General features: G+C 40.1%; 1 protein-coding gene across 2 annotated transcripts in view; it reads right to left on the bottom strand.

The window, feature by feature from the left end:
* Positions 1-15,110: 15,110 nt before the first annotated feature.
* LOC125319344 (spindlin-Z-like) overlaps positions 15,111-24,604 on the bottom strand; it is a 148,255-nt gene continuing 138,761 nt past the window's right edge. For both annotated transcript variants that reach the window (XM_048290449.1, XM_048290450.1), the window contains 3 exons: positions 21,903-22,156; positions 20,686-20,919; positions 15,111-18,833 (listed from right to left, as the gene is read on the bottom strand). In XM_048290449.1, the coding sequence (XP_048146406.1) occupies positions 18,634-18,833; positions 20,686-20,919; positions 21,903-22,156 (688 nt within the window). In that variant the 3' untranslated portion in view covers positions 15,111-18,633. The remainder of the gene's footprint in view (positions 18,834-20,685; positions 20,920-21,902; positions 22,157-24,604) is intronic.

The following is a 24,604-nucleotide window of genomic DNA, read 5'->3' as shown; positions in this document are numbered from 1 at the left end:
CTTTTGCTAGCTTTAATATAGGTACCTTGATATAGTGCACTGTTTTATGTTATGCTGTAATCTACTAGTAGTTCTTTAGTTTTATACTGTGTAGTAATTATGATTAAGATCTTTTGTCTGTTATCTCTTATCTGTTTAATAAATAATTCATTTTTATAAATAGACCTGATCTGCCATCATTAGAAGTTGCAGGCCAGAGTGATTCCCTAAATTTAAACTGTTGCTAAAATGTGAGGCTAAGGCAGGGCTTGTCTGAAGCTTCCACTTGACCCATAACAGTCTTCTTGGAAGTGCCTCCCTTATTTGTCATCAAGTTTCTGTTCTTGGTATAGTCTTGTTTATGGCTTTCTCATTTTCTTATTACCCATTTTTTCATCGAAAAAGGTACTTGACTAGATATCCTTAAAGGAGCAGACACTCCCTTCCACATAACCTTTTAACTAATCTTAGATTTTTTTTCTCTTCAATAAAGCCTAAAGAAAGGCCTATGTTTATTATGTAGTTAGCATTTTTTTCATTCTCTTGGATCAAACTCTCATTCTTAGTTCCCAGTTCAGTAGTTATTTGATCTATACATGATTTTTTTCCTATCATCAGAAATTCTGAATCAGGAAAGTTTGCTTTTCCACCTCAGTGTCTTAGAAAACTGCATGATAATTGTCACTTTTTGCTTTATTCTTTCAATATGTCACTAGACAATAAACTGAGGCTCACTAACAAAAGGAGAACTTTGCATGAGGCAGAGCAAATATTTTTTGAAGGCAGCTGTGAGACTGGAAGGATCACTAGCTCGAAATATTTTGGGTTTGTGTGTGAGGGAAAGGCAGGTTGGGCCTCGCCCTAGTGAAGCAATGCCCTGCTCTTCACACCCACCCCCCCAGGCCTGTATCCAAGCCCCACAGTGGCGGCCAATCACTGGCACACTGGAGGCAATGCTCTACACCCCATCCCTGGAGCCCCAATATAGCCCCAGAGTAGCCAGATGACAAGAAGTCCCACCTGGGGAAAGGGGCCCAGGAAAGCCAAAGGGTATTTAACCCAGGACATGTGGTGAGCACGTGGTTTGACCTCACCTCCCCTTGGAATTTCTATCAGCTGAACAGCACTGGAACCAGGAGTGGTAGCTATATTCATTCTTTTCTATATCTTTCCTCTCTTTCTCCTTCATCTTCTAGTTCCCACTTCTCAGAGTTTTGAGTAACTTAAAATTGGATGGCCTTGGAGTTTCCTAAGTCGAATGGGCTAATTTAATGCTTTGTGAAGTGTTTTGTGTTGACTGAATGCTGCTCTAAACTTTTGCCAAAGTTCTCTGATTTTATGAAGTTGACAGTAAAGTTTTTTGTTATTTTGACCCCTTGAGAATATCTTGACAGTATTTCTTCTGTGTCTAACTCAGAGTACATGAAAAAGCATAAATCCTTTTAAAAGTCTCATCAAGCAAGTTTTTTTGGGGCCTGTCTTGGGGTGACTTTATGATGTGTATCCCATGTCGCTGCCCTATGCCCAGAAATTAACTTTGTGCCTTTCTATGCCTCTAAACTGAGCCTGAGAGGGGGAAGGAAAAACTGAGCAAAACTTTTTCAAAGCAGTTTGCAGCTTGTTCAAGGTCACACAGAGATAGCAGGTTTTTTCCCCCAGCTGCGGCAGGGGAGGGAGGAGGCACCCGGCTTGCTGCTTTCCAGTCAGCTTTTGACCAGTTGTTTCAGCTTATTTTTCTCCGGAGAGAGACTGAGAGTTGAACTTTGCTTTTTCCTTCCCTGGAATTTCAGATTTTCTCCCTTTTCTACTGGATTGCCTCAACCTCAGAGCACATCAGGAGGACTTTCCATCGGGCACAGAGGGCCTGGCCCTGGGCCAAGCCCCAGCTCCGAGGAGACCAAAGGGAGGACTCTAACACTTTTACCAGGTTTTTTTTTTTCTTCACAGCGAAAGATTTTATTATTTAGCCTTATTTTCCTTTTCCCGTGTGTTTGTTAAATAAACAGCTTTATCTCCTTCACTTTCCTTCGAGGAAAATTTATTTTTCCTGAACCTGGTGGGGGAGGGGTGGTTGTGCCTTCTCTCAGAGGATATATTTCTAAATTTGGCCAAACCGGAACAGCGCCTTACAGGGGCAAATGTAGAATAGGTGTACAAAACCTGAGATTAGTGAGGATCCCCATGAAGACAGTTTCATCCTTCCCCAATGAAATGTGGCGTGTCTTAGGTTACAATGTAAGATGTAACCAAAAGTATGTATCCTACCACCATCTTCATAAGCTGTTAAAACCAGGTGGGGTGACGATATGCTCACAGCTTACTCAGTCAGCTGGCTCACTGTTCTGTGCTTTGGAAAAGCCCTGAGCTGCCGGGAGAGGCAGCACAGGCAATCCAGCACCTCAGTGGCTCCGAAATGCAGCAAGTGATAGCTGTAAAGCTAATGTCAAAAGCAGAAGCAAAGAGGTAGAAATCCAGCCCAAACTCTGTGCCTTTATTCCTGTTTCTATATTCCTCCAGTCTCGAGAGAGACAGGAGAGGCTGTTCACAGAAGGGAAGGGAAGGCAAGAGCAAGAGGGGCGGGGCCAGCTGGGATCGGCCTTTTATTCGGGGGAAGGGAAAGGGGAGAGCTAGGGGTGGACCCGGGGTAACCAGCCAATCAGACTCTGTTTCAAGTTTTACCCACGCTTAGAACAAAGGGGATTCAGAGCACATGGCAGGGACAAGTCTGGACATGTCTGGGCAGTCCCGGGGCTGGGCTGCACCTCAGGGGCAGGCAGCAACATTTCCCCATTTTTTTTTTTCTTTAAAGCTGGGCTGTGACCTTGATTAACTTAAAGTGCACAAAACAGTAATAAAACAATCGTGCAAAACATAATTGAAATCCACTGTCTTTACAACCCAACACTACCTAAGATGTCTTTAAACCAGTCCCCCAGTTAGAAAACTCAGGAGGTTAGGACATCTATGGTATGGGGTATCAGGACGAGGATCTACAAAATAAAGTACAATATGTGAGTGCAAAACAGCATAATTTAACTTAGGGGATTAACATCGAAGTCCAGTGCAAGGGGCTCAAATGAAGGTGCAAAATCAGGATTTTTCTTATGGCGTCTCATCCAGGAGGCAGTTTTGACCTCCTTGACCTTTGTTGAAGTAACATAGAGTTTTACTCACTTGCTGGGTATCCACCTCAATCCCGAGGGGTGGATACACTGGCGTATCCATGTCCCCAAGTTACAAGTTTGTACGGTCCCTGGATCTTTTGAGTCTCTGGATTTTCCTTCAGCTTCTGTCTCCTGGTGTTCTGGAAATGATGACAGATTGGAGGGTTAGGATCCTCAAAGGAGCTGTTCAGGAAATTTATGGTAAACAATGCTTTGATGAGTCTGAGAACAGGTGAATTGAGTTTGGTGGTTCCTGATTGTTGCAGCAGCATTTGTTTAAGAGTTTGATGGGCACGTTCAACAATGCTTTGTCCAGTCAGGGAGTGAGGAATACCTGTGACATGTCGAAATCCCCACTGCTGACGAAAGTTTTTGAATTCCTGAGAGATGTAAGCAGGCCCATTATCAGTTTTTATCTCTTCAGGTACACCAAGCACAGCGAAGGCTTGGACAAGATGTTTTTCAATGTCCTTAGCCTTTTCACCTGCATGTGCAGAGGCATACATAGCACCAGAGAAGGTATCAATAGAGACATGAACGTATTTTAATCTCCCAAATTCAGGGAAATGTGTAATGTCCATCTGCCACACTTCACCGCTATTAATGCCTCTGGGATTGACCCCCATGCCCAGTGATGGAAGCTGAAGCTTCTGGCAGTTGGGACATGTCGCCACTATTTCTTTTGCTTGTGTCTGTGATAGGTGGAACATGCAGATAAGAGCAGGAATGTTTTGATGATACATGGCATGGCTCAATTTTGCCTGTTCAAAAACTTGGGGGAGCTTTGATAAGTCAGCTGATAAAACTAGGTCTACTGTCATAGCCAGGGCATCAGCTCTACGATTACCTTCTGTAATAAATCCTGGCAGGTTTGTATGTGACCTCACAGGCATGACAAAATAGGGATGCTCTCAGTGGGAAACCAGATAAATCAGCTTCGAGAGTAGATCATAAATTTTCTTGTTTGAGACTTCTTTTAGGAGAGTGTGTTCTGCTCTCACAGTTACTCCAGCTACATATGCTGAATCAGTGATCAAATTAAAGGGTTCTTTGAACCTCTCAAATGCTCTGACAATGGCTGCTAGTTCAGCTACTTGTAGTGACCCCTGGATTACCTTGATGTCAGTTTCCCACTTTTGCATCTTGGGATCTTTTCACGTCAGGACTGACCTTTTAGATTTCCCCGAGCCATCTGTAAAAATGGTAATCGCATCAAGGGGTTTCCTACTTTGAATTTCTCGAGGGATAAAAGAGAATGCCAGATTAAACAATTGATGTTTTGGGTAATGATTTAATATTTGGCCTGAGTAACTGTCTAATGCAAATTGTAAGTTCATATTATTTTGGAGCAGGTGATCTAATGAGTCTGTTGTTATAGGTAAGTAGATGCCTGCAAAGTCCCATCCTGCTAGGGTGCGGAGACTTGCTCTACCCTTCACAATAATTTTTGCCATCAGTTCTTGTGGCTTGGTGATGCTCTTAGAAGGTTGGAGTGGGAGGAACACCCATTCAATTATGATGAGGTGTTCCTTTTGCTCCTTGTCCCACTGAAAAATGAGGCCGTGAAAGCATGGTACCTTCCCTAGAATGACAAGCTTAAAGGGTAGGGAGGGCTGATACCTGTGTGCCTGCCTGGTGGAAGTTGCCTCTTGTACCTTTTTGAGAGACTGCCTTGCCTCTTCTGTCAGGGATCTAGGAGATGCTGGACTACCTCCCCCTGACAGTTGGTTCATAATAGGAGCCACATCCTCTGTGGTGAGTCCCAACCAGGGTTTTATATAAGTCAGTGTCCCAGAGAGCTGTTGCATTTCTCCTAATGTTTTTGGGTTATTATTAATGGTGATGGCTGTTGGGGTGATAGAAGTCTCTGTGATTTTGAGTCCGAGGTATTTCCAAGGGCTTGTTCTCTGCATTTTTTCAGGTTGTAATTCAAAGCACTTGGCCTCTGGGGCCTCAATCACCATGTTAAGTGTCTGCTCAAGATATTGATTATTGGAAGCGCATATCAGCACATCATCCATGTAATGTAGGATGATGGCTTTCTCTGCTTTGGCACGGATGGGAGATAGAATTTTAGCAATATACTCTTGGCAGAGAGTTGGGGAATTTTTCATACCTTGGGGTGATGCCATGAAGATTTTTTGCCTTTTCTTTTATACCCCTGTTATACCTTTTTACAACTTCTGTATTCCTAGTGCTTTTTGCCTACATTCTTGGACTTGTTTGTCAAGCTAAGAGACTAAATATTTTAGAAGCTTCATAGCTAGGGATCAGTGTGCCCCAGACCCCAAGGTCCTCTCCAGAACAGATTCTGTAAACTAAGATAGAACCATCCAGGAGAACGTTCCCTGGGGAGGGGGGCTCACTTGAGCCTCTCATTGGGGAATTTTTGATAGATATGCTAATTAGTAAAACCTATAATGTTATACCCGATCTTTTGAGGTGTGCATTTTTTTGCGGGGTGCATTTTGCTGCATTTGACCTGGACGTGTGCACCTAAGGATCCTTAAAATAAATACCAAGGTAAAATCCCTTTTCCCCTTCTAACCGTGTATGACTCTTGATTTTAAGACCAGGAAAAGGCATCGGGGGAAGCACGAGCCATTGGTAACATTTCATAGGGGCCTCACGATTAATAGAGGGCACGGAAAATGCAAATCGAGGGGCATCTGCAGGGTGGAGTGGAATAGGAAAGAAGCAATCTTTAAAATCAAGGACAGCCAAATGCCAATGTTGTGGGAGCATTAAAGGTGGTGGCATACCTGGTTGAAGGGGTCCCATGTCTTCAATAACTTCACTGATTTTTCTGAGATCTTGGAGAAGGCGCCACCTGTTCTTTCCCAGTTTTTGTATTACAAACACGGGCGTGTTCCAGGGGCTATTAGTTGGTGCGATGTTCCCTTTAGCTAATTGTTCATTTACTAATGTTTGGAGTGCCTCCAAGTTTTCACTTTTTAGTGACCACTGGTCAACCCACGCTGGTTCATCTGTTTTCCAAGTTAATTTTTGTGGAAGGCACTCAGCTCCAGTGGCTGCAAGGGAAAATTTTGATGTCCAGGGGTGATATCAATTTTTGTTCCCCACTGAGACATGGTATCCCTTCCCCACAGGGTGAATTTGGTATCTAGGACATATGGACGAAGTGTCGCTATTTGTCCTTCTGGACCTTCAATTTGAATTATGTTTTTGGATTGCTTCTCAATTTGGGTACCTCCAATCCCTTGTATGATGCCCTGAGACTGCAATTCCCATTGCGCAGGCCACTTATCAAATGGAATGACAGATACATCAGCACCTGTGTCTATCATTCCCATGATATTAATTTTATGTGATCCATGACAGAACTTACATTCCACTATAGGGTTATCGTTTCCCAGAACCTCAGTCCAACAGACGGCTGGGATATGACCATCTGTGGGCAGGTATTTAGGCAGTGGAATGGCCTGTGCAATGACTTGACCCTTTGACATAAAGTATGGTGGACATATACAGTGTACCATTAGGCAAGAAGCCCCATTCCAATCCACTTTCATGAGTGTGGGTGTAACCTCTATCCCAGCAGGTGTTTCCTGAGTGTCCCCAATAACAAAAAGGTATGTAAAGTCTGGTATGTGGTCCACATTTTGGAATGTGATTGGTATCACAGTCTGTTTCTTGTTGTTGAAATGGTGTGCTACATCACAGGTTACCTTAGACCTAAGTCCAGGAGTCCATTTTACTTTGTCTGCAGCTCTATTTATGTCAAAACGCTGAGCTATTAGGATGCGTTGGGCCATTAGTTTCCCTGCTGTTGACCTGGGGAAACAGTCTTTGAAGAGTTTTTATCAGCAGTTATAATTGCTCTGCAATTCCAAGCCACATGTCCCTTTTTCTGACAACGGTAGCACACAAGGTTACCTTGAGATGGAGTTTCCCCTGTACCCATAGCATTCTCCACAACCTCCCCCACCATCCCCACTTTTTTCAAAAAAGGAACAGTTGTGTTCAGCTGCACCTTCTTTGAACAAACTTCGAGGATGGTCTCAACAGTTGGGGGTGGACGCAAGGGAAGACTCAGTATCACTTGCTTGCAAGCCTCATTCATATTTGCCTGGAGCAGTTCGAGTAGGAATGCTTGTTGGAGGTCAGGATTAGGGATCTGGGAAAAGATTGCTTCATGCAAACGCTTATAAAACTGTATAATATTTTCAGTTGGCAATTGTTTAACGTTGGTATAATGAGATTCAGGAGTCTGAGATGGTAGTAATGTTAAGGCCTTTTCAGCAGCACATGTGATTTCAATAAGAACTGGGCGTGGAATAAGCATTGCTTGTTTTTGAGGATTTGCCATATTATTGTCACCAGATAAATGGTCTAGTGTGATATAATTGTTGTCTGTAGCAGGTTGGGTTTGTAACCGGGCAGAAACACCAATTTAGTGTAGTGGTTTGGCCCAAAATACTCATTACTGTTTACCTTCTGTGAGATAAGAATTAGGAGAAACGCAAAGCAGGCACTGAACTTGAAAGAATATAAAGAAGTTTATTAACAGACCTAAAAGAAGGAAAAACAAATTATACCACACCTTCAGAACTCTCCTCCTCCCCCCACCTTCCTCCCTTCTCCCACTGACAATGTAAAAAGACAACCCTTAAGATGTTCAGTCTGTTTACCACTTCCATAATAACCTTGTTCAGTCCATTTAGAAAGAAGAGTCTCTCTTGCTCATGCTATGAACACATTATCACAACGAGACAGCCACCCACTTCCAAATATTGTTCAGTCCATTTAGGAAGAGGTCTCTCTGCTCGCATGCGAGTCCCTTCCCCCGACTTGCAGCTTTTCCCGCAACTGCTTTCGAGGGTCCACTCTTGAAGTTTTTGGGGTACAACTTTAAGGTTGAGCCGTTCAGAAACAAAAGTTTTCTTCACCCATCTCTGGAAGCATTTAATCTCTAAGAACAGAGGCCCTCCTCCTTCCCTGGGAGCAAAGGGTCTTCCTCATCTTCATGACTATCTCTGGGAGCATCTCTAGGAACTGAGGTTTTCTCCTTTCTCATTTGGAGCAAAAGTCCTCATCGCTTCCATCTCTCCCTGTCCAAACTTCTCATGAAATTACAGCTGCATCAGCATATGCCTATCTCAGTGCAGGTGCTTTTGCTTACGAGTTGAACACTTCACCCCCCATATGTTCATGAAATTACAATGGGATACTCTGATATATCATAGCTTCACAACAGAATTTCAGCTTTAAGCATCTCCTCTTTCTCTTTCCTCAGGTTTTCAGCTCTTCACAGCAATAAAAGGGTTAATCTCACCTCGGCCTTGCAGCTGGAATGTGGCTTATCGCAGTGGAGGGGGGGGGAAGCCGAGCTGCTCCGGCTGTCCACAGCAAGGCAGTGGGGGGTGTTCCGCGGGTGGAACAGGGCCCATCGGCTCCAGGATGGCTGTGGCCCAGCCCAGCCTGGCCCGAGCAGGGCCTGGGCCGGGCCCACTGGCCCCCGCATGGGACCCTCAGCCACCTGTCCCAGCACCAGAAATGAGAGAGAGCTGTGTGTGGGGGGGTTGTCTATTCTTAAGTGTGTATCACAGAGGCGGTCACAATTTTAAGTGGCTTAAAGAATTGTCCATATTCACACTGGCCAGCTGATAAGTTCTATCAGGTCATGGGGGAAGCTGTAAGCACTCCTTTGCGAGAACATAACTTCCGAGACTATGCTAGCTAACCCATGACATTCTCAAAATCCAGATAATTATCTGGAGTTTGCCACAGAATTTGCAATAAATCAGATAAAATTAGCTTCCACTGTTGTTTCCACAACACAAAATCACCAGGTGTGAGAAGAGTTTGCATTATTGTAATCAAATCATGAGGCACTAACAGATGCGTAGAAAAGGTAGCACTTAATAGGCTTTTAAAATAGTGACTGTGCATCCCAAACTCCTTAATTGCCTTGCACAAATGTATGATATTGGAATATGGGAAAGTAGTCCAGCCAGGATTCGCTCCAGTGCTGCTATGGGGGAGAGTGGTAACAAGTGGAGAGACTTCCTGGTAGCCTTGGGTTCCTGGATGTAAAGGGGTAGCCACATGACCGTGGGAACCTGGGGCGGGAAATGGGAAGCAGGGACGGGGAGCGGAGGGGCAGAGGCAGCAGGAGGAGGGGAGGGGTTGGGGGCGGGGTTGTGGGTGGAGGGGGCAGTGCTACCCTCGGGGGCGGGAGCAGTGCCGGCCTCCTGGGCGGGAACAGAGGGGGGGTGAAACATGACGCTGTGGGGGCGGGGTAGAGGGCAGGGGTAGGTTCCGATGCAGGCATGGGAGGGGATGAAGACAAGAAGGGATTTGTGGGGTGGAGGCGAAAGGGATTGTGGGAGGTGTAGTTTGGAGATGAGGCCACGTGGCAGCCACCATTATTGGAAACAGATAGACTCAGGGAAAAGGGGTTGGGGGAGGGGTTTTTTCCCGGGCTACAAGGACATGGCTATTGCTGTTCCTGGGAACAAAGACATCAGGGAAGAAGGGTTGTTTTCGCGCGCTTACAACATGTGGACTAGAAACTGGGGACAAGGGAGTGGAGAAAAGGGGTTGGAAAGGTCCTGGGACGGGCTCCAGATTCCCGTCGAAGGCAGGGTGCTGAGGAGACACGGGTGGGCCAGGAGGTCGATAGCTCTCCTGTGCTAAAAAGCAGGCTGCTCCAGCCGTATTTTCCAGCATAGGGGAAGAGGGATCAGGGACACGGGGATTGGAAGAGGGTATAAGGGAGTTAACCAGGTGTTTTTGCAGTGGCTTTTCATGTACTGCGTTCTTCTCTGGCAAAGTGTAACTTAGTAACAGAAGAGGAAAAAATTTTGAAACTGTTTTGTCTCCCGAGCGTCTGAGAGATGAAAGCTTTCTTCCGATACTATCCCAAAATTCAGAAGATCTTATGTCCTCGGAGGTCAGATGAGGAAAGTACTGAAAAACCCAGCGCACAAAAGATTGAACTAAAGTTTTAGGGTATTTATGCCCAGTACAAGAAAGGTAACTCTGAACTTGGTAATATATTTCTCTGTGGTGTGCAGAAACTTCAGATCCCATTATAAAAGCAACACCACAATTCCTCAGCCTCAAATCGTGAAAAAAAATAGAGAAAGTTTGCACCGAAACCAGCTACAAGACACGAGCCCCCAAATCAGCGGGGAAATACTCACCAGAGCTCTGGATTCACCACAGGAAAGCAGGTCCGGAGAAAAGAATCAGCAAAATGGGTCTTCTGCTTTTTCAGCCGTTCCCGTGCCATGTGGTGTGGAGGGGGTTCGGCTGGAGCTCTGAGCTAGCTATTGCACAAAAAGCAACAGCAGGCTGCAGAGTGCAGGCACTGAACACACAGGGTTTACTCCGGCAGACATGTGGCTTGCCGGGACGCTCCAAAAGTCTCTGTAGAACCGAGGTTCAGAGATAGCACGTTGGATGCCAAATGACGATATGCTCACAGCTTACTCAGTCAGCCGGCTCACTGTTCTGTGCTTTGGAAAAGCCCTGAGCTGCCGGGAGAGGCAGCACAGGCAATCCAGCACCTCAGTGGCTCCGAAATGCAGCAAGTGATAGCTGTAAAGCTAATGTCAAAAGCAGAAGCAAAGAGGTAGAAATCCAGCCCAAACTCTGTGCCTTTATTCCTGTTTCTATATTCCTCCAGTCTCGAGAGAGACAGGAGAGGCTGTTCACAGAAGGGAAGGGAAGGCAAGAGCAAGAGGGGCGGGGCCAGCTGGGATCGGCCTTTTATTCGGGGGAAGGGAAAGGGGAGAGCTAGGGATGGACCTGGGGTAACCAGCCAATCGGACTCTGCTTTGGGGGAGTCCGTGCTACTTTCAAGTTTTACCCGCGCTTAGAACAAAGGGGATTCAGAGCACATGCAGGGATAAGTCCGGACATGTCTGGGCAGTCCCGGGGCTGGGCTGCACCTCGGGGGCAGGCAGCAACAGTGGAGTAGTGGTCTTTATCTCTTCCATGACACATCCCTGATAACTCCCTCCAGAGGGATATCTTCTGTTAATGGGCCATCAAGTCTCACTGCATGACGCACAAAATTACATCAGCCCATTGTGAGATGCTCTACCCAGAAGGAGGAACCAAGCATTCCTACCTGGATATAATCTGAGGTTTGGAACACCACAGCCAACCTTTCCTACTGGATTCCCAGAGGACATGAACTACATAGCCACCACTGGACCTTCAGAGGAAGACCAGACCTTTCTATAGGATCACCACTTCAACAGAACCACATCCACCACTTCAGGAGGACTGCAGCCACCATTTAATCAGACTGCTACCATCACCCTGACCAACAGGGTGTCAGGTTGTATCCTGACTGACAGTTTAAGCCAGTGTTTTCTGCCTTTGTTTTTAATTTTCCTATTAAATTGTAGTTCTGACTTGGAGTCTCCCGCTGGGTAATTTTCAAACTAGTACAGGGGTAATGTAGCAAAAATAGACACTTGCATAACTTGTTGTTGCCCTATTTCTCAATACTTTTGAGAATGATCTCTGAATCATATAGTAGATTTGTTTTGTACTGTTTCTCCTATTAACATTGTTTGCTGTAATAGCTTAAAATGTTACTTTATTTTCTAAATCATTAAATTCATAAACATTTAAGTTAGATAACTGCTTTTCTAAGTTAAAAATGGCTAGAAGTCAGTACTGCAAAACCCAATTAATTAGAAGCTTTGTCAAGAACACAACAAACCATTCCCAGCACAGCTCCATTTGTAGATCAAAATGTTCATAAGGATAATTTAAGAAGACATCTCAGAATCCAGTTAAAAGGTATATACCACATGTATATAGTTCTTCAGAATTAAAAATCAGCAGTCCAAACTCTTTGTGCAAAATGCATAAGGATCTTGTATTTCCTTACACATATTTAAAGGATTAGATGTCCTTTCAGAGCTGTCTTTCACACAAGTGTTGTTAGATCTCTCCCCTCCCCAAACAGTGGCTATGTAAATTTTCATTGATTTAACTTGAATGTGCATTTAAAGTAGGATGAACTGTGCTTTAACTTGTGGTGTTTATCTTAATTTAACAAAAATATGTCTCTCAAATGTCAGGCCCAGGTGGAACACGCTAAAGAAAAAAGAAGAAGGTTGCTCAGAGGTGCATATATGTCAGTATTCATTACCAGAGTCAACTTTGAACAGGGTAGTCTGGTAGGACCAGAGTAACAGTGCAACACCAAAAAGCATGGAGATGTTAAAAAAAATGATTTGTATTCAATGGAGTGACTTTTGCAAGTAAACGTAAGTATTATTTGGAGAGAAAAGCACCAAAATATATAGGTATTTAAATTGTCATAGTACGAAGGCCATTTACATTTTTTGCTCAAATGAAGTTATGTAAATCATGACAATGATTAAGAGGGACATGCAACACAAAGCAGTAATTAACATCCAAGCGGAATAGTTTAGTGTTACGTATATACCAGCTTATTGACACCAGTGGGACCTCAGCTACATTGTTGTACATATACTGCTGCTATACTCCAAATCTGGAAGAGGAAATGAGGAATTCAGAGCAGTAAACTAGTAAAATGGGAAGAGTAAAGCCTGAAAAGAATGCTTAGAAGCTTGATAACTTCTCCCAGGCTGTCAATCCTAAAAATCATAGAATGGTTGAGGCTGGAACCTAGTCCACACCTTCTCCCCCCATCCCCAGCAGAGTCATCTGGAGCCAGTTGCTCAGGACCATGTCCAGACAGTTCTTCAAGGAGGGAGACTCCACAACATATCCGGGCAAAATGTTGCAGTGCTCAGTCACCTTTACAGTAAAAAAATGATTTTTTTGATGTTGAGATGGAAACTCTTGTGTTTTAGCTTGTGCCCATTGGCTCTTGACCTGTCACTAGGCACTACTGAGAAGAGCATGTCTCCCTCTTCTTCATTCCTTCCCATCAGGTATTTGTACGCAGTGATGAGAACCTCTCTGAGTCTTCTCCAGGCTAAACACTCCCAGCACTCTCAGTGTGACCACCTACTCCTGACCCCTGGTAATATGGTTAACATAACTAATGCCATTAAGCAAATAGCCATTCTCTGTGACTGAACTGGGCACATATCAGTCCCCCTTTTCCCTCAGCAGGCCTTGAAGGTCCTGCGCACTAGGCAGACCTCTCCCCTTTCCTATCAGTCTCCAGGTTCCCAGGTGCCAGGCTAACTACTCTCCTCCTTACTGGCCTTGAAGGTCCCAGGCACCTGGCCAATGAGGTGGTTGTGACCCTGACACAGAACAGGGAAGCTTAGCAGCACACATATCACTGCCTATAAAATCAAGCAGTTAAAAGTCTTAAGTGGGACTTGGACTGAAACAGCTGCTGGACAGCAAAACTTGTGATCCTCCAGTGGTCAGGGATGCCTCCAACATCATCTGCTTCTACTGAGGATTTAGTGACTCAAATTCTTTTACATCTTTCAAGCCTAGATTATGATTGTTATATTGATATGGAAAGTCATGTATTGACCTGACATGCAGAGGATCCAGGTGATTAGAAACCATAAGCTAAGCTATGCCTTGAAATTCTGTGCTATGCTACTTATAAAATTGTGCTACACTGATTCTGCTTATTAAAACACCTATTCTACCCTGATCATACCATTCTATGCTGATCATAAAAGTCTGGTAAAAAATAAAACTTTAATTGTAACTACAACTTAGTTTCATCATCATTCTGCCAAGGATTTCCAAAAGAACCTCTGTCCCCATAAAGCCAGGTGACACAGCCTCTCCTCATAAGAGATGCTCCAGTCCTTTAATCATCTTTGTGACTCTTCACTGGTCTCTCTCCATAAAGTCCATGACTCTCATACTGGAGGGCCCAGAACTGGACATGGTACTTTAGATGCAGCCTCACCAGTGCTGAGTAAAGGAGAAGGATCACCTTCCTCAACTTTCTGGCAACAATAGCCCAATGCAGTCCAGGATGCTGTTAGCCTTCTTTGCCACAAAGACACATTGCTGGCTCATGTTTAGCTTGGTGTCCACTAGGACACTACACACATACAGTCCTTTACCACAAAGCTGCTTTCCAGTTGGTGAGCCCCCATCATGTACTGGTGCATGGGGTTGTTTTTTCCCAGGTGTGGGACCTGGCACTTTCCCTTATTGAAATTCATGAGGTTCCTGTCAGTCCATTTCTCCAGCCTATCAAGGTACCTCTTGATGGCAGCACAACGCTCTGGTGTAGCAGCCACTCCTGCCAGTTTTGCATCATCTATGCACTTGCTGAGGGTGCACTCCTTCCCACTGTCCAGAGGTGTCGGCAACTTGGTGTCAAAAATATATTTTGGGCTATTCCTATAAGATTTTTTCCCCCTACAATCAGATTTCAGTATTCAAAGTCAAGCTTGGTAATTTACCTAAAACAACATAAAATAAGTGTTCATGGATTAGTATGAAATACCTAATGTGCCTCAAGGAAATTCACAGCATTGTGCTATTATTCTCTTCACTGCTCATCATGTCTATTTTTGGATAAATTCTACTTTTTTTTTTTTTTTAAATTTAGTGAGTAAAATAAAATTCCAATTTTAGTTAAGCCCATTAATTCAAAGTAGTCAAATTTATCAGCTAAACACTGACAAATACTTCTACTGTTCCCTGCTGCTGAACTACTGCTTACAGTGTGAGCTAGTGTGTTCTGGAAATAAGACACTTCCTCACAGACTTGCATAAACCCCTGAGGGGGAATTTTTCTATTTTTTGGTGAAATACAATTTAAGCATTATGCTTTACCTCAGTGAAATTCCATCTTATTGACATTCATACTTACATGGGAAAAAAAAAAATTGACTTAGCAAGCAAACTTATTTCATAGGGGAAAGTATTATACCAGCACACATGGCCCAACTTTAAAATACTAAGCGTTTTTAAATTAAAATACTGAAGAAACTGCTTCTTTGCAGTCTGAAGTCACATCACTACATTTTGCTCATGAGAATAAAATTTAAAGTCATGAGTTGCACATAAAGGATTTATTTTAAATGTTTTAAGGATAGAGTTACATCATAATTATAAAAATTACTTACAGAATTAAGTAACAGATTTAAAGTGTTCATACTTCTAAATGCAAAGAAAATAAAAATAATGAAACCAAGCTCTAAAGATGAAGTCACTACCTAATTTTAAAATGTGAACACGAAGACCTTTGAACTATACACATACCAAGAACCATTCAAATTGCACTAATGATATAAAATACAAAATGCACAACATTTTCAAGGAACCAGAAACTGTTTTTTACCATAATTATTTTTCCCTGAATAAACTGTAATTTATTCTATTTGAAGATAAATCCTCCATTTTAAAGAATTAATTTAAAGAAGATGTATACCTATTGTAATAAATAGGATTTTCCCCAAAGTATTTCAGTCTTTATGTAGTCCCACTTAATTTAGGGTTTGGCATTCAAAAGAAAAAAAATTCAGTGTTTTACTTATCAATTATGATTTTATTTATTCTTGAACAGAATACATGGTCCCTTCAAATGCTGTATGACACATACAACTGGAAAATTACCTTTTGTTGGAACTATGTTTGCCTCACCAGTGCATTTAATCCTATTAACAACCATTCAAACAGCACAATAAGGAAATTCACAAAAAACTGAACACAAAATAAAAACAGAACAAACCCCAAACCTAAACATTATAACATGCAACTTCAGTTTGTTACATTGAATGTTCTAACCTTCTAAGCATGCAAAAAAGGATGGTCTGCATTTAAGGTGGTTTTTTTTCCTTTTAAAAAGTTTTCCATGGCAGCTTGACATCATGCACACACAATATACAACAATACTACAGCAGGTAAATGAGAGGCCAATAACTTTTATACAATGATCCATGGCTTGTGTCATCACAAGACCTATGATAAATTTGGAAAGTAATGTTGAACCCCTAGAACAAGGGACCAACATGTAGTTACTAGGGTAATGCAAGCACTGCATGCAGATCTGAAACATGAGCCTAAAATAAGCCCAAAGCAGATGGCAGGGAGTGGAATTAGTCTCAAGTCTCAAAAAGGTGGTTTAAGCTATTAAAAAAACCACAAAACCAAAAACACCCCTCCACACAAACCTTAAGAAAAAAAAAGATGAAAAGAAAAAACCCATGCAACAGACAATGGGGACATCTAAAAACAACCATAAAATTTGACAGTATATACTGTATAGATTATATTCTAATTAGCAAAATATGTGGTGTATTAGAGTGGCTCACATAAAAACCCACAAATGCAAGCCAAATGCTAAAAATGTTCCAGTAGAGCTAAACCTCAAATATTTCAAAACAAACCTTGCTGTTACATCCTTAGATGTAAAGCCCAAAATTCATTGTACTAAGTTATTCGTGTATTTTGTGTGTAATCAATACACTCATTCTTGTGCCACAAATATCAACTTGGGCTCATGGAGCCAGGCTCAGCTTTGAGATTTACATGCAGGACTCTTAAGAGTCAATAAAAAGCACATAACAGATCTGCAGGATGAAAGCTCTGTGTTGCAAATCTGCTCGTTTTGTTCAAAACACAATGAAAATTTACTGACTCGGTGCTTAAAGACTAGATTGAGAAGTTGTGAACTGAAAGACAATAGCCTGCCTTTGGTTGCCCATGATGAAATATAGGACATAATGCAATATAGTAGCAAGGGACAAAGAATTAAGATACCATATTTATACAGTATTACCATTTAACAGCATAATGAGGCACAAGCCTTAAGGCTAAAGTATGAAATCAGGCAAAAAAAATGGACAGAAAAGGACTTAAGCCACTGAGTCTTTGATATTAAGAATACCCACAATAGAGGTCAGACCTCTGATCTCTGATTAGCAGTATCTCTCCTGCATCCTTCCACTAACATCATAAGGTTGGATATCTATGTATTCCTTCTTTCCATCAATAGAGTTGACTGTATTCACATTCTTCACATACTGTATTTCTGTGAAGCAGTGGTTTGAAGCTTGTAGAGTTCTGCTTCAACATGAAAATTTTGTTGCTGTGCTGATCCTCAGTATGATTATGATGCTTTTAAAAGTTGCTATTCTTAAAAAAACCCAAATACACTAACCTTGATTTACAACTATCTTGCAAGATTAAAACTAAAAGGATTCTGCTGTTGTGGGCTGTTATTTTCATCCACAATCTAATGCAGATGACTGAACCACTGAGGCAGCCTATAGCTCTCATTTGATAGTACACCACTGGCATGCAAAACTAGTGTTCATAGAATGAAATTTATGTTAATGGCATACCTCAAAGCAAGTACACCACAAAAGGCAACAACAGGTTTAAACCGTAGATTTGTCTGGACACTCCTTACATGAAAAAGCCAAAAATAGAATACATTGACATGATGCCTTCTTGAACCAAAATGTTTAAAACAATAGCAAACCCCAACACAAAACAAAACAAAGGAATACAGCAGACTGAGGAGAAGGCAACAAATGCTTCTCCTTCTCTAAAGGAGGTCCTCAGTGTAAAAGGACCCCCTCCCCCATAAACTTGTATTTACCATGTAAAAGATTAACTAATACTAGGTTTCTAAGTCCACACACAAACATCCAGGTTGCTAGGTTCTGATATTAAATGAGACTACTAATTGCCAATGTGTAGTCCAAAGTCTGCTTAAGTAGCATTATATACTGTTAAACTTGTGGCACCAAGCACTTGTATTCTGCTATGAAATGTGTATAACAAAACAGAGCATAACATTTAGGATTAAAGGCAGCTTTGTTGTGGGTATTTTACTGGTTCCTACAACTTGTAAACACAGGCTCTTAACCTGCATTTTCTAATTAACTGGATATACAGATTAAATATATTTTTATAGTTTAAAGCCTTTTCACTGAAAGGTGCATAAGTCAAACACGATATCCTACTGCCCTGTGACGAGTAAAAACGCACAAGTATTTTCATGTACTGCAAGTTCTTAAAAAACTTAATTTGAAACAAAGAGTAGAAACACAGTAAATTGATGTTACTTGGGTTAGACACTCCTTACTGCTGCACAAACTGTTTAAACCTTTCAGAAAAGTCACCTCTGTCCCAACCCAGAAAACAAGGACTGCCAGTAGCCAAGAAATTAAATTTAATGTTGTAAAAGAAGGCATATGGAAAATAGCAAACTACACTTGCATGTGGCAGTTGAACAGGTGATGCAAGGTTGAAGAAAAAGTTAATCTAAGAAAAAATCTAGATTACAATACTAGATTGACTTCACACAGCTTGAATTTGCAACTCTTCTTTGCTTTTAACTCCCTACCACCCAAATATATTGATTTCCTTCAAGAAAAGGAGCTCTCTTGCAAAAGATGTGTCATGTTCACATAAATTTGTATTATTCAGAACAAAACAGAGTTGCTGGCAGAGATTGTGGGTTCGCAGGGACATTTAAGCTTTCATTCAACTGAAAAACAGTCAAGTCTGTGTCTACAAATTTTACATTTAATACTTCCACAAATTTGGCAGAAGTTCATGATGACGTCTAGGATGTCTTCACCAAATCATAGACATAAATATGGAAATCATCATCAAACTTGATGAAATAGACAGATGGTTTAGCTTCAACTTGATGAATGACCATGCCAGTCCGTTTTGAGCCATCTTCTTTGGCATATTCCACTTGTTTGCCTACCAGGCTGTCTACAACTTCACCTGGTTCTCGTTCTGCAGGAGGTGAATCATCTGTAATATGAAAATACAATGTACTTTGGTAGACATTTATGGATTTTTTCCCAATATACAAAACTGCAGACTTCTATTTAAGAAACAGTCAAGTTTAAAATGCAAAGTATGTCTAAAATGAGTTGTTTAGACAAATGCCTAACTATTGCCATGCTTCTAGAGAGTAGTCACAGATTTTATTTTTTTAAGTAATACAGTCTTCACTTTTATGAATTAAAAATTAGCACTTCAATTGGTTAGAAAAGTAAATCTTTTGACATGAAGGTCTACACACCAATTACAAAAAATGTTTGTAGATAATTGAATTTGAGCCCCCAGCAGAACAAGGCACTGAGTATATTTAACAGAAAGGCAGGTGTACTAGAACTCACGCACTATCCATAATGTCAATGCAAATGTCATTGCAACAAAACCACATCTTCCAACCTAAGTGTAACCTCTTTAATCAATAATGGTGTTAAAAGGAGTTTTCAGTTTCACACTAGAATGGATACTGTTGAGAAGTTTAATTTTATTATTTGCTTTTCTAGAAAAATCTACCCAGAAGTATCCTTTAAGACACAATTCGCGTTGTCTGTAAAGGATCCAAATTCAGGGAAGGTAGCTCATAGTTTGGAGTGTCTTAGAAACAGAGGTAAGTAATCATAGAATCATAGAATATCCTGAGTTGGAAGGGACCCACAATAGATAGGAAAAAAGAACACATTACAAACTTTATTCTTAAATATTAAAAGCATAAGTATTTTTACTTATTTTTCTAAGAAAGAAGAAAGCAAAGCAGAATTTAAAAAGTAATTGCAAGGTATTTTGGGGTGCCAAGTCTGAAAGAGCTTGCTTTGGTTTTTTTACGATAGGAAAGTCAGTTTTTCCATAAACATTTGTGGCTCCCTCTCAGGCCACAGATAAGTTTCTTTTTGTTAGGCTGGAAAAAATCTAAAACCATAGGATTACTACAGAGGTTATGCAAATAAGTGCCACTTGTTTACTCAGCCAGTGCTAGATCTGAAGGAAGACAGTCTCAGAAACTCTATGAATTAATTTTAAATAATATTTATGTAGTGCACTGCATAATTACTGTTTGGCTATCAAATTAATGATTTCCTTTAAAGCCAAAATTGCCTCTCTGTCAGAGAAGCACTTTTGAGGCACAGGACAGAAATGAGAGTACAATATTATTGACAAACTTTTTTCTTCTTTTTTTTTTTATATTAGCTAAAGTCCCTTGAACAACACTAATTCTGCAAAAATATTTATAGGAAAAAAGCCAATAACTTTCACTTTAAAAAATGAAGAAAAAATATTCCTCCTAACCTATTGAAATTTTTTCCTGTTTATAAGTTTAAATGTGAGAGAAAACGAGTTTTCAAAAGATTAGTGCTTCTTTCCTCCAAGAAACTATTCAAAAGCTTTCCAAACTGAAGATGCTTACCCAAACTAAATTAACCTATTTTGGTTAGCCCCAAAATATTATTTTTATAACAAGTGCTTCAAAAATACAACTCCTTGATTTGTGACACTTCTATAAGAAAATAACAATGGAAGGATTCTAGTTTGTCTGTGTAAAAAAAAAATCTAAGTGTAATCTCTTCATAACAGTATGTATATCAGAATAAGAAATTATAACGGAAAAGGATTTTCCAGTATTTATTGCATATTTCACCACCAACTCAAGGAAAATATTTCAGAAATTGTTTAATACAGATGTTTTTTCAGTTGTGCTGTAACCTTTGCCAGTTTTGATGCTGAAAAAAGATACTTGTTTGTTAACTCTCTTTTCCATACATAACCCATAAGCTGTACAATAATACAGAGATGCCACTTTTCAGAAGAAAAAAGCAACCGCTCTACTTACTGGAATCGGGCATAATGCGAAGGTCACCTTCTTTATAGTCATCTAAGAGTTGGTACATATACAACACAGGATCTTTCTCGTAGGTAATATAAAACCATGTGTTCATAATAGGAGCTCGAGCCAAGACCATCCCCCTCCATTCATCTTTTGAGCCATCCTCTGTCTCAAACATATGTTCCACAGCTTTGCCAATCATTGTGTCTGCCAGGTGGGCATCACTAATTCGAGATGAAGCTGAAATGGTAGCAGTTCATAAGTATGTCCATTCAAAAAGTACAGAAATAAGTCTTTACAAAAAATAATCTTTATCCAGATTCATGAATAAATTAATTTGAAAGTTAGTCAATTCACATAAAAACCAAATAATGTCCATTTCAGAGAGTTGAAGACCAAAGAACAGCAGAACTTGAAGAATTATTTTAACATGTTTAAACTCTTTGTTGACATTTTCCATCATTGCACCCCCCCCATCAAACTATCATAATGCAAGGTAAAGGGAGACCAATATAAGCCACAGCAAGGAATAGCATCTGTATTTTAAATATTTGTATTGAAGGGGGGGAGGAGGGAAGGAAGAGAGGCTAAATCACAAAGCAGCTGTATGAAGTTAGTAATGAAGGTGTTAGGTTTGGTTACCCCTAACCCTATTCTAGAGACTGCTACTGATTTCTTTGCAGTCAGGAAACCCAAGAATTTATTCCATTCAGAAATAAGTAATTATTAGGGTAAACTTTGAACTTTACAGTTTGGAAACATCTGCAGTTTAACAATTCAGTGCTAATTATAGAAAAACAAAAAAGCCTTGTTACTAGTCAAGTTATTTAACTTAGAAAATGCTTTTTTTCCCTCCGCTTGTATTAATACCTAGGGAAAGCACATGAAAAAAAAAAACCCAACCAAACACATAATTACTGTCAAACAAACACAAGACAGCATAGCCAGGACATTTCTCAGCTGGCTCAGAGTTTAAATTTTAATAGAAATATCGACACTACATGTCATTAGGGATAAGACTCTCAAAAAGAAAACCCACAGTTTTCTGCATACCATTTAAAGACAAGAGACAGCGCTAATCTCTCTGCTATCATCAAAACTTTGTGAACTAAAAAAAATAAAAACTGAACAGAGCATTTATATTATTTGCCATGTACTGAAAAGTAATTTAATAAAGTTTAAATGTTCTGACAACATATGCATATATAGAAAAAACCTCTTACCAACTCTGTCTGGAAGGACTTCAAGTGCTGAAACTCTTTCGTCTTTGTGCAGTTCTAGTCCATACACACAATCAAATCCATCATACTTTATAAGATAGAGGGAGGGATTTACAGGAACTTGATCAAGAACTGTGCCCTTCCATTGTGTTACAGGTCCACTCCCTTCTCTCCAGCCATGCTGTATTCTGCAGCCTACAATGTTTCTTCGTGGCTGAGAAATAGGTTTGCTTGGTCCAACATTGTTTCTATGCTTTCTGTACACAGATACAAACAGAACATTAAACAAGTACATACTCAAAATTCTACTTTGGACAAGAGCTGCATGCTTTAAAAAGGCAATATATTATTATTATATATTAATGTAAGATACATTAATTTCTAAAATACAGCTTAGTGCACCTTATTCAAATTAGGGTATAAAGAATCCTACATTGCCCTGGAAAAAGAAAAAAAAAAACCACACTGAAAAGTAGTGGAACACTTTCAATATTTTGTATAAGGTTGCTTTCATAATAGTAGTTTCTAAAACTAGTTTTCTTAAGCCAAAAGAACTATTTTAGGCATTGCTACACAGAACATCAAAAGTAAAACTTGCTTGTTGAAACTCTAAATCAGCTCTGAAAGAGCAATGTCACCTAATAGTATATACTTTTGCTACCTTGTTGCTCTCTGCAGAATGGTAAACATAACTCTCTCACCCCAGTAGGAAGAATTCAGTGGAAACATGAGTGGTGGTTGATCAAAATTCTTCAGAGCATTTGTTTTCCCTAACCTGTGTTGTCATCTGAAGGAAATTTCACTTCCCTCTGCACTTACAGATATCTTTAAGTGTTTTTAAAGGCACATGGTAGCAACAACATTTTTCTAACATTCCTTTTTAGTACAAGAAAAATTATACGCAAAGGTGACAGCAAGAGAAGTGATACTCTTTAAAGCAGATAATAGATTAAATATACTTTTTACCCTTCCTCATTTTTGTAATCTAACTTGCACAGGAAGATTCCTTCTGGTAAATGGCAGTTGCTCTGATAAACAGTCATGTAAGCTATTTGACAGTTTCAACCCACTAAAACAGTGTTACACAAGTTTTATTCTATTGAGTTAAATAAACCCAAACAGTAACTTGACATTTGTGAATACAACATACGAAGAAACATGAACATTATGACATTACATTGGTGATAAATGTATATTATCATCTTTATTTTAGCATGTTACAATATGCATATTCATTCCTAAAGTGATATTTAGTGGGTTGCCTGATTAAAATTCTCATGAATGTTAGCTAATTCCAAAATAAATTTCTGGATTAATTACCAGTTATAGTACTCTTCATTTATATGGCAATATACACATCAGAAGCATGCTTAAAAGCAACATCTAAAAAAAGAAAAATCAGTTGCAGAAAACAACATCCATCCTTAGATTAGTGACAATGACCAAAGAAATATGTCTCTAGGAACAATGAAAGCTCAAAGAACAGCCTATGTATGATAGAGATCCAAAAGACACAAATAGCAATCTCATCAATGAAGTCACATAATGAGTCTTAAAAACCAATAAAAACAGTATATAAAATTACTAATGCTGAAGATGTAATAATAACGCTATTAAAAACAAGATGTATAATTCCTTCAGCAGCTTGTCCCACCTCAAGACTTTCATTCTCCATGAAAGTCTTAGCAGAGTTTCACAGTATCTTTTGTCAAATTTAACTTCTGTGATGATTTAACCTGATTAAGGAGGTCAGTCTGCATTCACAATTTATCTTGTCAAAGTTAGTAGTATTATAGAAATGCTAATCTCTTCCTGTTAAGAGGAACTCCTCTGCAGAGTTGGTTCTAATTTTCCACAGCAACTTGAACATACATTCAAATACTCATTCTTGCTCAAGTCTTACTTTAAAAAAAAATTATAATAGTCTCTGAAAAGTTTTATTCTGAATAAATGAGATGAAAAATCTGGTTCTTGGGCACAATGAAAATGACTTTATTTTGCATGCAAATAATGTATTTAATTTTAATGAATCGCAATTCCATTTTAAGGCATCCTTACAGAATAAAACCAACTGCTAATGAAGTTAAAAAGTTAGTTGAAAATGGTAAAATAATACTGCTCATGTTTAACCACACAGTTAATTTCACTTTCTGCTTATAAATCATAACATTTAAATTTGCACAATTAAGTGAAAAGCTTCAGTCACTTAAAAAAATATGATGAAAAAAAGCTACACAAAACAGTTCAATTTGGTCACTGCCTTTTAAAACACCTTGAAGAGAGCAAAAAGCATCATAAATGCAATTACAAATCAAGCAGCAGCTAGGTATACTTGCAGTTCAAGTTTTCCTTTGTTTGAAGGCTGGTACTACTGGACAGCCACTCATTGTCATTTGTATTGCTATTTGTTATAGCAGGAAATATGATTTTCAAACAAATAAATTGCCAAAGAAGAACTATTTTTGCTTGCTACTGAACATGTCATAAGAAAGAAAACAGATTTCTAACTGACTACAAACAACAGAATCATAGAATGATCAGCCTTTAAAGATAATTTAAATCCAATTCTTCTATCCCCTGCTATGGACATCTTTCATTAAATCAGGTTGCTCAAAGCCCCATCCAAACTGACCATGAACACTTTTCAATGATGGGGAATCCACAGCTTCTCTGGGCAACCTATTCAAGTGCCTCACAACCCTCAT

The sequence above is a fragment of the Corvus hawaiiensis genome, chromosome W, assembly GCF_020740725.1.
Source record: "Corvus hawaiiensis isolate bCorHaw1 chromosome W, bCorHaw1.pri.cur, whole genome shotgun sequence".
Classification (NCBI taxonomy): Eukaryota; Metazoa; Chordata; class Aves; order Passeriformes; family Corvidae; genus Corvus; species Corvus hawaiiensis.
Note: the sequence above shows the minus strand (reverse complement) of the source record. Positions and strands in the feature narration are given on the sequence as shown.